General features: G+C 43.6%; 1 protein-coding gene across 1 annotated transcript in view; it reads left to right on the top strand.

Moving 5' to 3' along the window:
- The window catches only part of LOC144495711 (uncharacterized), a 60,950-nt gene that overhangs the window by 31,798 nt on the left and 17,036 nt on the right, over positions 1–12,116 (top strand). Inside the window, exons 16-19 of the mRNA XM_078216059.1 lie at positions 471–569; positions 2,312–2,401; positions 8,631–8,745; positions 9,688–9,806. Coding sequence (XP_078072185.1) covers positions 471–569; positions 2,312–2,401; positions 8,631–8,745; positions 9,688–9,806 — 423 coding nt within the window. The remainder of the gene's footprint in view (positions 1–470; positions 570–2,311; positions 2,402–8,630; positions 8,746–9,687; positions 9,807–12,116) is intronic.

Here is a 12,116-nt window from a genome sequence, read left to right as displayed (position 1 = left end):
TTATTGCCCATCCCTAGTTGCCCTTGGAGGGCAGTTGAGAGTCAACCACATTGCTGTGGCTCTTGAGTCATATGTAGGCCAGACCAGATAAAGATGGCAGATTTCCTTCTCTGAAGGACATTCATGAACCAGATGAGTTTTTCCAACAATTGACAATGGTTTCATGGTCATCAGTAGATTCTTAAGTCCAGATATTTTTTATTGAATTCAAATTCTACCACCTGCCGTGGCAGGATTCGAACCTGGGTCCCTAGAATATCAGCTGAGTTTCTGGATTAATAGTCTAGCGATAACAGCGCTAGGCCATCGCCTCCCCTGAACTGTGTCTATTCTTACTAAATTTATGAAAACAAGCTTGAAAAGTTTACTTCTGTGCTTTAAATCCCTGTCTGTGGATCTTTCGGTTCTATAGAAAATATGCTAATTTTAACTGAAATACCCGTGTAAATGTTTTTACATATATGTAACAGATTCGCCACTATCTTGATGGAGAAACTCATGAATTGTTTCAAAGAAAACTCCGTGACCGAACTCTGATGGAAATGCCCAACTTCAGATGGTGTGCACATGTAAGAATGTTTTGCAGCTGTCTCATTTCACTCTGCAAAGGGTTATTAAAAAAACGACGTAAATAGAGATTAGATTTTTGTAATCATCTGTATCTCACTGCTGGATTTTTACTTCTTTTCTATGTTCTATGTTCCAAAAAGTTGTTGAGGCTAGGCCGATTGAAAATTTTAAAGCTGAGATTTGATGGATTTTTTTGATTGGCAAAGATGTTAAAGGTTGAAGAACTGAGGTGGGCAGATGGAGTTACAATACTGATCAGCCATGGCCTAATTGAGTTTTGAAACTGGTTTGGGATGTTGGATGACCAATCCAGTTGATTTGATTTATTATTGTCATATGTATTGGTATACTGTGAAAAGTATTGTTTCTTGCATGCTATACAGACAAAGCATACCGTTCATAGAGTACATGGGGGAGAAGGTGCAGAATATAGTGTTACAGTCATAGCCAGGGTGTGTGGAAAGATCAACTTAATATAAGGTAGTTCCATTTAAAAGTCTGACAGCAGCAGGGAAGAAGCTGTTCTTGAGTCGGTTGGTACGTGACCTCAGACTTTCGTATCTTTTTCCTGAGGAAGGAGGTGAAAGAGAGTATATCCAGGGGGCATGAGGTCCTTGATTATGCTGGCTGTTTTTCCGAGGCAGCAGGGAATGTAGACAGAGTCGATGGATGGGAGGCTGGTTTGCGTGATGGACTGGGCTACGTTCATACCCTTTGTAGTTTCTTGCAGTCTTGGTCAGAGCAGGAGCCGTACCAAGCTGTGATACATCCGGAAAGGATGCTTTCTGTGGTGCATCTGTAAAAATTGGTGAAAGCCCAGTTCCTATGTTCTTCTTTCTTCTCATGAAAGTGATGACTCTCGGTGATATTCAGTATTGTTTGTGTTGCCAGTTGCCTCCAAATACTTTGCTCGTGACCACCAGATTGTGAGTTTTGGTAGATTGTTTGGCTGATTTACCCAATATCTATACACTTGTTATGAACAACTTGGAAATCATCAGGGGCAAATACTTCATTTATCCCTCCCTAGTCAATGGTGTAGAAGCTGTTTACAGTACTCCAGTTTGTCTTGGCTGACTTTATCTAATTGCATGTGAACTAGGAACCTATCTTTCTAGTTTATGTGATTCTGTACTAAAGTGGGTCCACTGAGCTCAGGGGAGCTCTGGACTTGCATTTCTCTATTCAAAGGTATTGTTTATTTCCCATGCAACTCCATTTTAAATTTCAGAAGAGTCCACTACAATACTGTAGACCCCAGAGTTAGGGACAGTTGCAGATTTAATCGTGAGTGCATCCAAATCTGAGTCAGATTGAAATGCACGGCTGCAGTTTTGCGATTAATGGTTACCAAGTGACAGAATTTTTTTTAAAAGTTGTGTTGCGTCTTTTTAGATCAATTTATTTACAACATTACTGGTTCTGAATAGCAAGACTTCGTGTTTGAATTGCTCCGTGATCTCTCTATCAAATCTGATAGATTTGGAGGCTGACAGAACATTAAACATTGTGGCTTCGAACGATGAACTCCTGTGTAGATAGACAGATGTGTCCTTGAGTAATGGATGTGGATAACCGTTTTTGACTTCCTTAATTTCCTGATTATCAGAAAAACGAGTCATATGGGAGCCATGTGGTTCAGTCAAAATTATTTAATCAAGTTTGGAACACAAATGGATTAGTAACTTTAGTTTTATTTGAAATATGATTGCTATGCTAAATGTTACATTGTTTCTTTCAGTGTTCCTTTGGACTGGTGCACGAGATAAATAGATTGAGAATGGATTGCCCTTCTTGTAAGAAAAGCACATGCTTTCAGTGCAAGGTTCCAGTAAGTAATCTATTGGACTGGATAATTCTTCTTGTTTAATTGATCTTCATTCCAGCTGTTGTGGAAATTTCACAGAACATGACCACTTATAGAAGCCTCTGACGTAGAAGGCCATTTAGCCCCTCATGTCTGTTAGCCAAGAAAGAACAAACCAACCTAATCCCACTTTACTGATGGCACAGTGGTTAGCACTGCTGCCTCAGAGCCAGGGACCAGGGTTTGATTCCTGGTTTGGATCGCTGTCTGTGCGGAGTCTGAACATTCTCCCCGTGTTTGTGTGGGTTTCCTCCAGGTGCTTTGGTTTCCTCCACAGTCCAAAAGACGTGCTGGTTAATTTCATTGGCCATGCTAAATTCCCCCTCAGTGTACCCAAACAGGCATTGGTGTGTGGCAACAAGGGGATTTTCACGGTAACTTCATTGCAGTGTTAACGTAAGCCTACTTGTGACACTAATAAATAAACATTAAAACTTTACAGCTGTCGGTCGGTAGGCTGGTGGCTGTCCAGACTTCCAGTGTATAAGAACGCATTAAACATCATGAGAGTTTCTGCCTCTACTGCCCTTTCGGACAGTGATTTCCATCCCTTGAGGTGCAAAGAAACAATCATCCTCTCCCCTCTAATCCTTTGACCAATTACTTTAAATCTTTGCCCGCTGTTGTTGACCTCTCTGGGGTCACTGTTTAAAAATTAGAAGATGTCCACAGAAATGAGGAGAAATATTTCCTCTCATGAGGATCGTGAGTCTTTAGAACTATCATTTTTAAATGGTGCTGGAAGCAGAATCTTTGAATATTTTTAAGGCAGAGTGAGAGAGATTCTTGAGAAGCAAGGGAGTGAAAGGATATTGGGGATAGGCTGGAGTGTGGAATTGAGGTTACAATGAGATCTTATAGCCATGATCTTATTGAATGGCGGAGCAGGCTTGAGGGGCCAAGCGCCCTACTTCTGCTCCTAATTCCCTGTTCCTGGAAATTGGACTTTCTTGTCCACTTAGTCTAGGCCTCTTATAATTTTATAGACCTGAATTAAATCTCCCCTCAGGTTCTCCTGTTCCAAAGAAAACAACAACAGCATATTCAACCTTTCCTCACAGTTAAAATTCTCAGTTTCTGATAACATCCATGTAAATCTCTGTACCTTCCATAGTGCAATCACATCCTTCCTTTGGCGCAGTGACCAGAACTGTTTGCCATATCGAAGCTGTGGCCTATCTAGTATTTTGTTCAGTTTTTCGGCCTAACCTCCCTGCTCTTGTATTTTGTGCCTCATCGAATAGAAGAAAAGTATCCATACACTCTAACTACTTTTTCTACTTGTGTTCTACTACCTTCAGGGTTCTGTGGGCATGCACTCTAATGGCCCTGTGTTCCTATACAGTTGTACCCTGTTGTGTATTCCCTTGTCTTGTTTGCCCTGTCCAAATACATTGGGTGGGATTTTCTGGTTCTGTCACCGACAGGTATCGTCGCAGGCAAGGCCGAAAAATGTGGAGAGCCGTTAACTTTTAAAGCCTCTGGTTTCGGGGCTGGGAAATCCTGCCCATTATCTCTCACTGTTCTGGTTTGAGCCATTTGTCACTTTGTACCCGCCTCACCTGTCCATCAATTATCTTACTGCAGTCCACAGCTTTCTTTCTCACTAACTGCCACATTTTCAGTTGCTTTATCATCTGAAGATGTCTTAATTATAGCTCCTACATTTAAGTATAAATCGCTAATGTGTACCACACGTGCCAAAGGACCTAATACAGAGTCTGTGGAACCCATTAGAAGCAGCCGTCCAGCCACAAAAAACAAATTTAGCTCCAACTTGCAACTATCCCTTGGATCACATGAATGTTTACTTTGCTGACCAGTCTGCCATGTGGGATCATGTCAGAAGTGTTGTTAAAATTCATGTAGACTGCATCAAATGCATTATTCTCATCAACCCTCCTTGTTACTTGCTCTAAGAATTTGATCAAGTTGGTCAAATATGACCTTCCCTTAAAAAAAAAATGGCTGTCCTTGCTGAATCTGTCTTTCTAACTGTCAATGCATACTGGCCCTCTGATTTTTTTTAACCAAAATTTGCCCCCTACTGACTGACTGGCCTGTAATTACTTGGTCTATGCCTTGTTAAACAATGATGCAAAGTTAGCGCAGTCTGACAAAGTGGTTGGAAAACGACGATCAAAGCCTCCACTATTTCCTCCCTTGTTTCTCTTAACATCCTAGGATACATTTCATCCGGGCTTGGTGATCCTTAAATCCCTTAATATTTCCTCTCTCACTATGTTTATCCCATTGAATATTTCACACTCCTGCTACTTAACAACAATGTCTGCATTGTCTTCTCTTCTGTGAAGCCAGATGCAAAGTATTCATAAAGAACAATGCCCTAATCTTTGGCCTCCAAAGGTTACCTTTGAGGTCTAATATTCTGTCCTCTTGCTCTTTTTTGTTTTGGTTTGACTTATTATTGTCACATGTATTAGTATACAGTGAAAAGTATTGTTTCTAGCGCGCTATACAGACAAAGCATACCCTACATAGAGAAGGAAAGGAGAAGGTGTAGAATGTAGTGTTACAGTCATAGCTAGAGTGTAGAAATGATTGTGGGTTTTGCTTGCCAAAATTGTTCATGCCCTCTCTTTGCTTGCCTTTCATCCCAGCATTTTCCATACACTGGGATTTCTGCAGTATGAACTTTCCGTATAGAATCATAGAATCCCTACAGGGGCAGGAGACCATTCGTTCCATCGAGTCTGCACCAACTCTCTGACAGAGCATCTTGCCCAGGCCCAACCCCCCTGCCCAATCCCCACATATTTATCCTGCTAATCTCTCTAACCTACACATCTTGGGACACTAAGGGGCAATTTAGCATGGCCAATCCACCTAACCTGACATAGTTTTCCCTCTCATAACTTATCTGGCAAACTATTTCATTTTTTTTGCCTGGTCTTCCCCTGTATTCTCTTTGACATCCAGAGAGTTATAGATTTGGGAGTTCCTTTTTTCTTTACGGTAACATATTTGTTTTGAATGCTCAAGATGTCTCCCACTGCTTTGACATTGATTTACCTTCAGGTGGCTATTTCCAGTCAACTTTTGCGAAATTACATCTCAGCTTAGTAACGTTAGAGGGACCTGGGGGTGCATGTACATCGATCTTTGATGATGGCAGGGCAGATCAAGACAGTAGTTAGCAAAGCATATGGGATTTTGGGCATAAATAGAGGCATTCAGCTGGATTTTTACACCCAGGTCGGGTGTACAGGGGCTGCTGGATGTGGAGATAAGGCGCAGGATTGAAGAATTGCCTTAGTGCACTGGAATTGCTGAAGTTTCAAAAGAGAATAAAACATAAACAGCCCTCACACCCCCACGTATTCCCCATTCCCTATCCATGCCAACCTATGCCACTCTATCTACCCCCAGCCCCTCATTTCCTCCATGATGCCTCATGCCCTCGTCATACCCTCCATGCCAACCAATGCGCTCCACCCTTTTCCCTTGCACCTTCCCTTGCTAACTCGCCCAGTATCGATGGTGGGGAAGCCATAGCTGCCATGCTGAGGTGAAACAATATAAACTTCAAAGTGACTAATATAGACATTTTTAAAAATCTCTCATTGTTAAAAAAATGATTTACTGCATTTACATTTCAACAATGTAAACCCTTACAGGAACAGACATTTTATTCAAGTGGATAATCCCTAAGTTGGAGCTGCATGATGACAAATCCCTAGCTCCTGATGAACTTCATCTTTGGGTCTTCAAAGAAATGCCGAGTGAGATAGTTGATGCGCGATTTTAATTTTCTAAAACTCCTAGATTCAAAGAAGTCCCCATTTGATTGGAAGATAGCAAATGTAACTCCATTGTGCAAAAGGGGAGGGGGACAGAAAGCATTGGATTTGGTCTTCTACCATCTCCTTACTGTTTGGAGATCTGTAGTATACTCACAGCAGTTTGGTTATTCCATTTCTGTTCTTTTCAGCCCATGTAACTTTGTACGATGATTCTTACAGTAAATCATCACTTCTCAAGGCTATAATTGTTTCTTTAACCTCTCCAGAAATTTTTATATCCCTCCCTGAAAGCTCTACAACCAAGAATGTTTAGCAGCCATTCCTGTCCTCCTTTAAGCCATGTTGTAGTATTACCAATGATATCATACTTCCTTTAGTATCCATCTATGCCTTCAGCTCGCCTGCCTTATCCAGTTAAAACCATTAAGCGCTGCCAAACTCCTTTGCGTATTTTCTCACTCATGTTTCTTCTGTCTTCCATACTTCCTTAATAAGTTTCTATTCTTTCCAGCTTTATTTCTCTTACTTCTGAATCTACACTCAGGGCCCTATTTTATCATTTTGATTCTAAGCGCTGGGCGGACTTGAAACTGGGAGTGTTTCAGATTCGACTTCTAGACCCGTTCTCCAGCGCCCCCACACGCACTCTGCCTGCAAAAGTATCAGCGAGTCCGAACTGTGCTGCACAAGCCTGTGGACGAGGCTAAACGTGCCTGAAACTTTGCAGCTCCGATCAGCGCCTCCAACTGCGCATGCGCAGAAATATATGATAGAATGCGGCTCACCTGCCACATCCCTCCTGGACCGGATAATGCCTCCCCCTGACCCCCACAGACATTGCCCCACCCCGACAACATTACTGACCACCTTTTCACTCCGCCACCCAGACTGATCACAGGCCCCTCCCCCTCTTTCCCCCCACCGATCTCAGGCAGAGTGATTCACCCTCCCCCTTCCCCCCCACCCATTGATTTCAGGCAGAGTGGCAGCAAACCCACCTTTCACCCCCACTGATCACAGGCAGAGTGGCACCGGCCTCCCTTCCCCCTCCATTGATGGCGGCACGGTAGCACAGTGGTTAGCACTGCTGCTTCACAGCTCCAGGGTCCTGGGTTCAATTCCCGGCTTGGGTCACTGTCTGTGTGGAGTTTGCACATTCTCCTCGTGTCTGCGTGGGTTTCCTCCGGGTGCTCCGGTTTCCTCCCACAGTCCAAAGATGTGCGGGTTCGGTTGATTGGCCAGGTTAAAAATTGCCCCTTAAAGTCCTGAGATGCGTAGGTTAGTGGGATTAGCGGGTAAAATTAGCGGGGGTAGGGCCTGGGTGGGATTGTGGTCGGTGCAGACTCGATGGGCCGAATGGCCTCCTTCTGCACTGTAGGGTTTCTATGATTTCTATGATCACAGGCAGAGCGACAGCGGACCCCCCCTTCCCCCCACTGATCTCAGGCAGAGTGGTAGCAGACCCCCTTTCACCCCCACTGATCACGGGCAGAGTGGCAACAGTCCCCCTTCCCCCTCCGTTGATCACAGGCAGAGTGGCAGCAGACCCCTCCTTTCCCCCCACTGATCATAGGCAGAGTGGCACCAACCCCCCTTCCCCCTCCATTGATCACAAGCAGAGTGGCAGCGGACCCCCCACTGATCTCGGGCAGAGTGGCAGCAGATCCCCCCCTTCACCCCATTGATCTCAGGCAGAGTGACAGCGAACTACCCTCTCTTTCTCCCCCCCCCCCCCCCCCACTGATCTTAGGCAGGGTGGCAGCGGACCCCTCCAATCCCCCAGCCACATGCTCCCCAGAATCACATCTCCTTGAAAAGTTGAGAGGCTGCAGCAGTGCAATTTGCAAGGGCTTTGTGCACATCCTTCAGCTGGCAGAGTGCTGAGTGCACCAGGACCCAGCAGCATCCACAAGACCCGAGGTCAGTGCTGAGACCCGGGTGTGTGCTGCAAATCGGACATCGGAGACCCTGCTGAGCAACAACCCCCCACACACTCGCACACCCCGACCTGAGAAAGAAAATGGCTGCAACAAAAGGAGTAAGCAGTAGAGAGCTGTCGGACACTAGACACTTACCTCCTCACTAACTCTCACTGATGGAGTGCCTGAATCGGACTTCTACGGAGCATGTCTGTTTCGCGCCGACTCTGGATTGACAAACACGGTGGTGAAGGGGGAAGTGCTGGTAAAGTTGAGCCTGCAGCCCATTAAGTCAATTTAAATTCATGCAAATTCATTTAAATGGCTGTTGCGCCATTTCAGGCACGGTCCCGATCGCGGCCATTTTCGGGCCTTGGTTAGGGGGGAACTGGTGTGGAGGCGGGCGTGGATCGTGCTACTCTCCTCATGCCCGACTTTACCAAGTTTTCGCGCCTGAAAACAGGCGCAACCTGTTACCGCGTAATGACACTTCATTTTCTTTTTTCTCAGTGGGAGCAACAGCATGAGGGAATCAGCTGTGAAAAGTTTAAGTTATGGAAGCAGCAGAATAACCCTGAGTTTCAGGCGAGCAAATTAAGCATCTACCTCTGCAAGAATGGAATAGGTAATTAATTGGACTTAACAGCAACTGAGATTATAGATGAATTTATTTTTTTAACATGCCAGAGACAACTCTAGTCATCAAGTTGTGCCTTTATTCTATGGGCTATCAACAAAATTGTTCTTCAGACAGAATTTTATTGTTTAAGAATTTTATTTGCATTTGAACAATGAGGGTACAACTATAATGTCGTGGTTCGTCAATGCTCGCCATTCAATGAACTTTTAAAATTTGGGGGAAATGTTTGGGCAAATAATTTTTGAAGCTGTTTCTATTCCCACAATATTCCTGAGGACAGGAAAGCAGAAGATACAAGACAAATGTAAATGTATTTTTTTTAAATGGGGAATACATTGAAAAAGGCTATGCTACATCCAGACTAGTTAAAATACGACAGTAGAGAAGGGAAGAGGATATCATTGCAAGATTTTTAAATTTATTTAAGCTGCATCATTTATTTCTATTAAGTAATAAAACATTTTGCAACATTTGTTTGCACTTATAATAACATTTGTTTGCAGTCTTGTTCAGCGTGTGAGCGGAAAACTTACAGAAAATATTGTCCATAAAGTCAGGAATTTTCCCAGACTGTTGCTAGTTTACAGGCTAAATTTATTGCTGGAACACCAAAGGGATGAAATTATTTCCTGATACGAATAGCTTTGGGTTTCCTCAGGGGAGTAGATTAGCTATCGTTGTTCACCATTGTGGCAATAGATATCCCCGTTATCCCCTACTTATATTAATATAAATATGTTCTTCATGCATGGATTTTCTGTGTTCTGTAAAAAAACAAAACAAATAACAGAAATCTTTCCTTTGTGTGATGGAAGACATCTGTTTTCTTGAGTTTATGATATAATATCTAATTGATTGTAAGCAGACATTTTTGGCCAGCTTTGTGAGTCCTTATTTTCTTTAATTGTATATTTGTGTCTGCTTTAGAATGCCCTAATTGCAGAGTTCGATTTGATCTATCCAGAGGAGGCTGTATTCATTTTAATTGCACGGAATGCAATTATGACTTCTGTGGAGGCTGCAAGAGGCCCTTTAAATTAGGATTGGTAAGTTGTTTCCAGATCCTTGAGTGCCCTTTCATTCACAAAATATATCTGTTTTATTTTGCTTTTCACTATAATTTAAAAGTAGTTTTTTCAAGACCAAAACCAATTTACTAGATTATTGATCAGTGTGACATTGAGTTACACATTCATATTTGAAGACTTTTTTTAATTTAAAGGTGGTTAAGTACTGTCCTATTGTAACATTCTTCTCCCATTTATCTCTTACTTGCTTCTATGAAAAGATGTCCGGCACCATCCCCTGCTAAAGGTTAATTAGTATCCATCTTTTATTTTGCTGTAAAACCTTTTAAGTACTTACCAGGGTGTTGCCTGGTATGGAGGGCATTGGCTATGAGGAGAGATTGGAGAAACTTGGTTTGTTCTCACTGGAATGATGGAGGTTGAGGGGAGACCTGAAAGAAGTCTACAAAATTATGAGAGGCATGGACAGAGTGGAGAGTCAGAAGCTTTTTCCCAGGGTGGAAGAGTCAATTACTAGGGGGCATAAGTTTAAAATGCGAGGGGCAAGGTTTAAAGGAGATGGATGAGGCAAGTTTTTTTACACAGAGGGTAGTGGGTGCCTGGAACTCTCTGCCGGGGGAAGTAGTGGAAGCAGATACAATAGTGAGTTTTAAGAGGCGTCTGGACAAACATACATGAATAGAATGGGAATAGAGGGATATGGTCCCCGGAAGGGTAGGGGGTTTTAGTTCAGTCAGGCAACTTGGTCGGTGCAGACATGGAGGGCTGAAGGGCCTGTTCCTGTGTTGTGATTTTCTTTGTTCTTATTTTAAGCTTTTCAAAATATCCCATAATGTTCTCGTCTTTGTCGTCTTTGCCCTCTGTGGACTTGCTGACCTCTGCTCAGTACCGTCCTGAAAATAATCGGGATATTAACAACTGATTACTCTCATCACTTTATATTTCAACACGTGTAATTGCAAATCCTGGAAGCTATCACATTATAAGAGCTTTATTACCCTTTTTTTCCCACGAGTAGGATCTGGATGGGAAAAGCAGTCCCTTTTTAATGCATGTGGGAAAGCAGAGCATGTTCATCATTTTGTATTGGCACAAAGATATTTTACATTGATTTAACCATGTAAACCTGATCATGACTACTCATTTCTATGTTGCTGTGCAATAAAGCTGCTCTCAAAGGGAAGCATGCCTGTACAAGATAAAATTCCCCAGTTCAGATCATGAAGGGTTACTATTGCTGCATCTTTAAGTTACAATTTTGTATGGTTAGATAAGGGACAGAGCAGGCACACAACTAAACATAAGACTGTTTTCAATGTTTCGCATAGATGCACTTGAGAGAATACCGAAGGCAAGATTCCAAAATTGTAACAATGGCTATTTCACTCATGTTCATCCATCCAAAACCCAAAAGCTCTCGTCCCCCATTGTAGCATCCGGTTGTCTCTTAACTAAGTTTAAGGTTTTCATTGTTGTATCTGGGAGTCTATTCCATTTACTGATCGCTCTTTAAAGACTTCTTCATATCATTCGTAAACTTTTGTTAGTTTACCAATCCTACTCGCAATTTAGCATCTGATAATTTTCCACGCTTACCTTTTTCATTTAGTTTACTGTCTTCTACACCTCTAAGAGCAGACTTCTTTTAGGGGTGAAAAGCTTTAGCTTCCTCCAACATTCCTCTCGACTTGTATATCTTTGAATCTAGGAATGCTCCTCATGGTTCATATTTGTATGAAGTCCAGCACTAAAATGCATTTTTGTTTTGGTGATAAGATCTGAGCATATTACTCAATGGGGGGAATTTTACCATTTTGAGTAAGTGCCAGATCTGGGCGTCAAATAGATCCGCGCCTGGAATCCTCTTTCCAGCGCGCCCATACGTGTTTTGCCGGCTTTGGCCCAATCCGCGCTGTGTGCGGGGCTTAGCGCTGGTGGACCGATCGGAGCTCTGAACTGCGCATGCGCAGTTCGAAAAAAATCTGACAGCGCGCCCGGTGGCGAAAAAAAAAGCAGAAAGTGGAGAGAGCGGCTCTCTGACGTTCATCCTCTGGTCGGGGGGGTGGGGGGGGGGGGGGGGGGGGGAGGGGGTGTGACCGATCATTCCCGGGGGGGGCGGGGAGAGGAGGTGTGACCGATCATTCCCGGGGGGGGGGGGGAGGGGGTGTGACCGATCATTCCCTGGGAGGGGGGGGGAGGAGAGGGAGTGTGACGTCTAATCCTCTGTGGGGTGGGGGGGGGGGGGTGAGAGAGGGTGTGACTGATCATCCCCTGGGGGGTGGGGGGGGGGGGGGCGGTGGAGAGGGGGTGCGACGTATCATCCTCTGG

This window comes from Mustelus asterias, chromosome 7, assembly GCF_964213995.1.
Source record: "Mustelus asterias chromosome 7, sMusAst1.hap1.1, whole genome shotgun sequence".
Lineage (NCBI taxonomy): Eukaryota > Metazoa > Chordata > Chondrichthyes > Carcharhiniformes > Triakidae > Mustelus > Mustelus asterias.
This window is presented reverse-complemented; position numbering and strand designations above follow the sequence as displayed.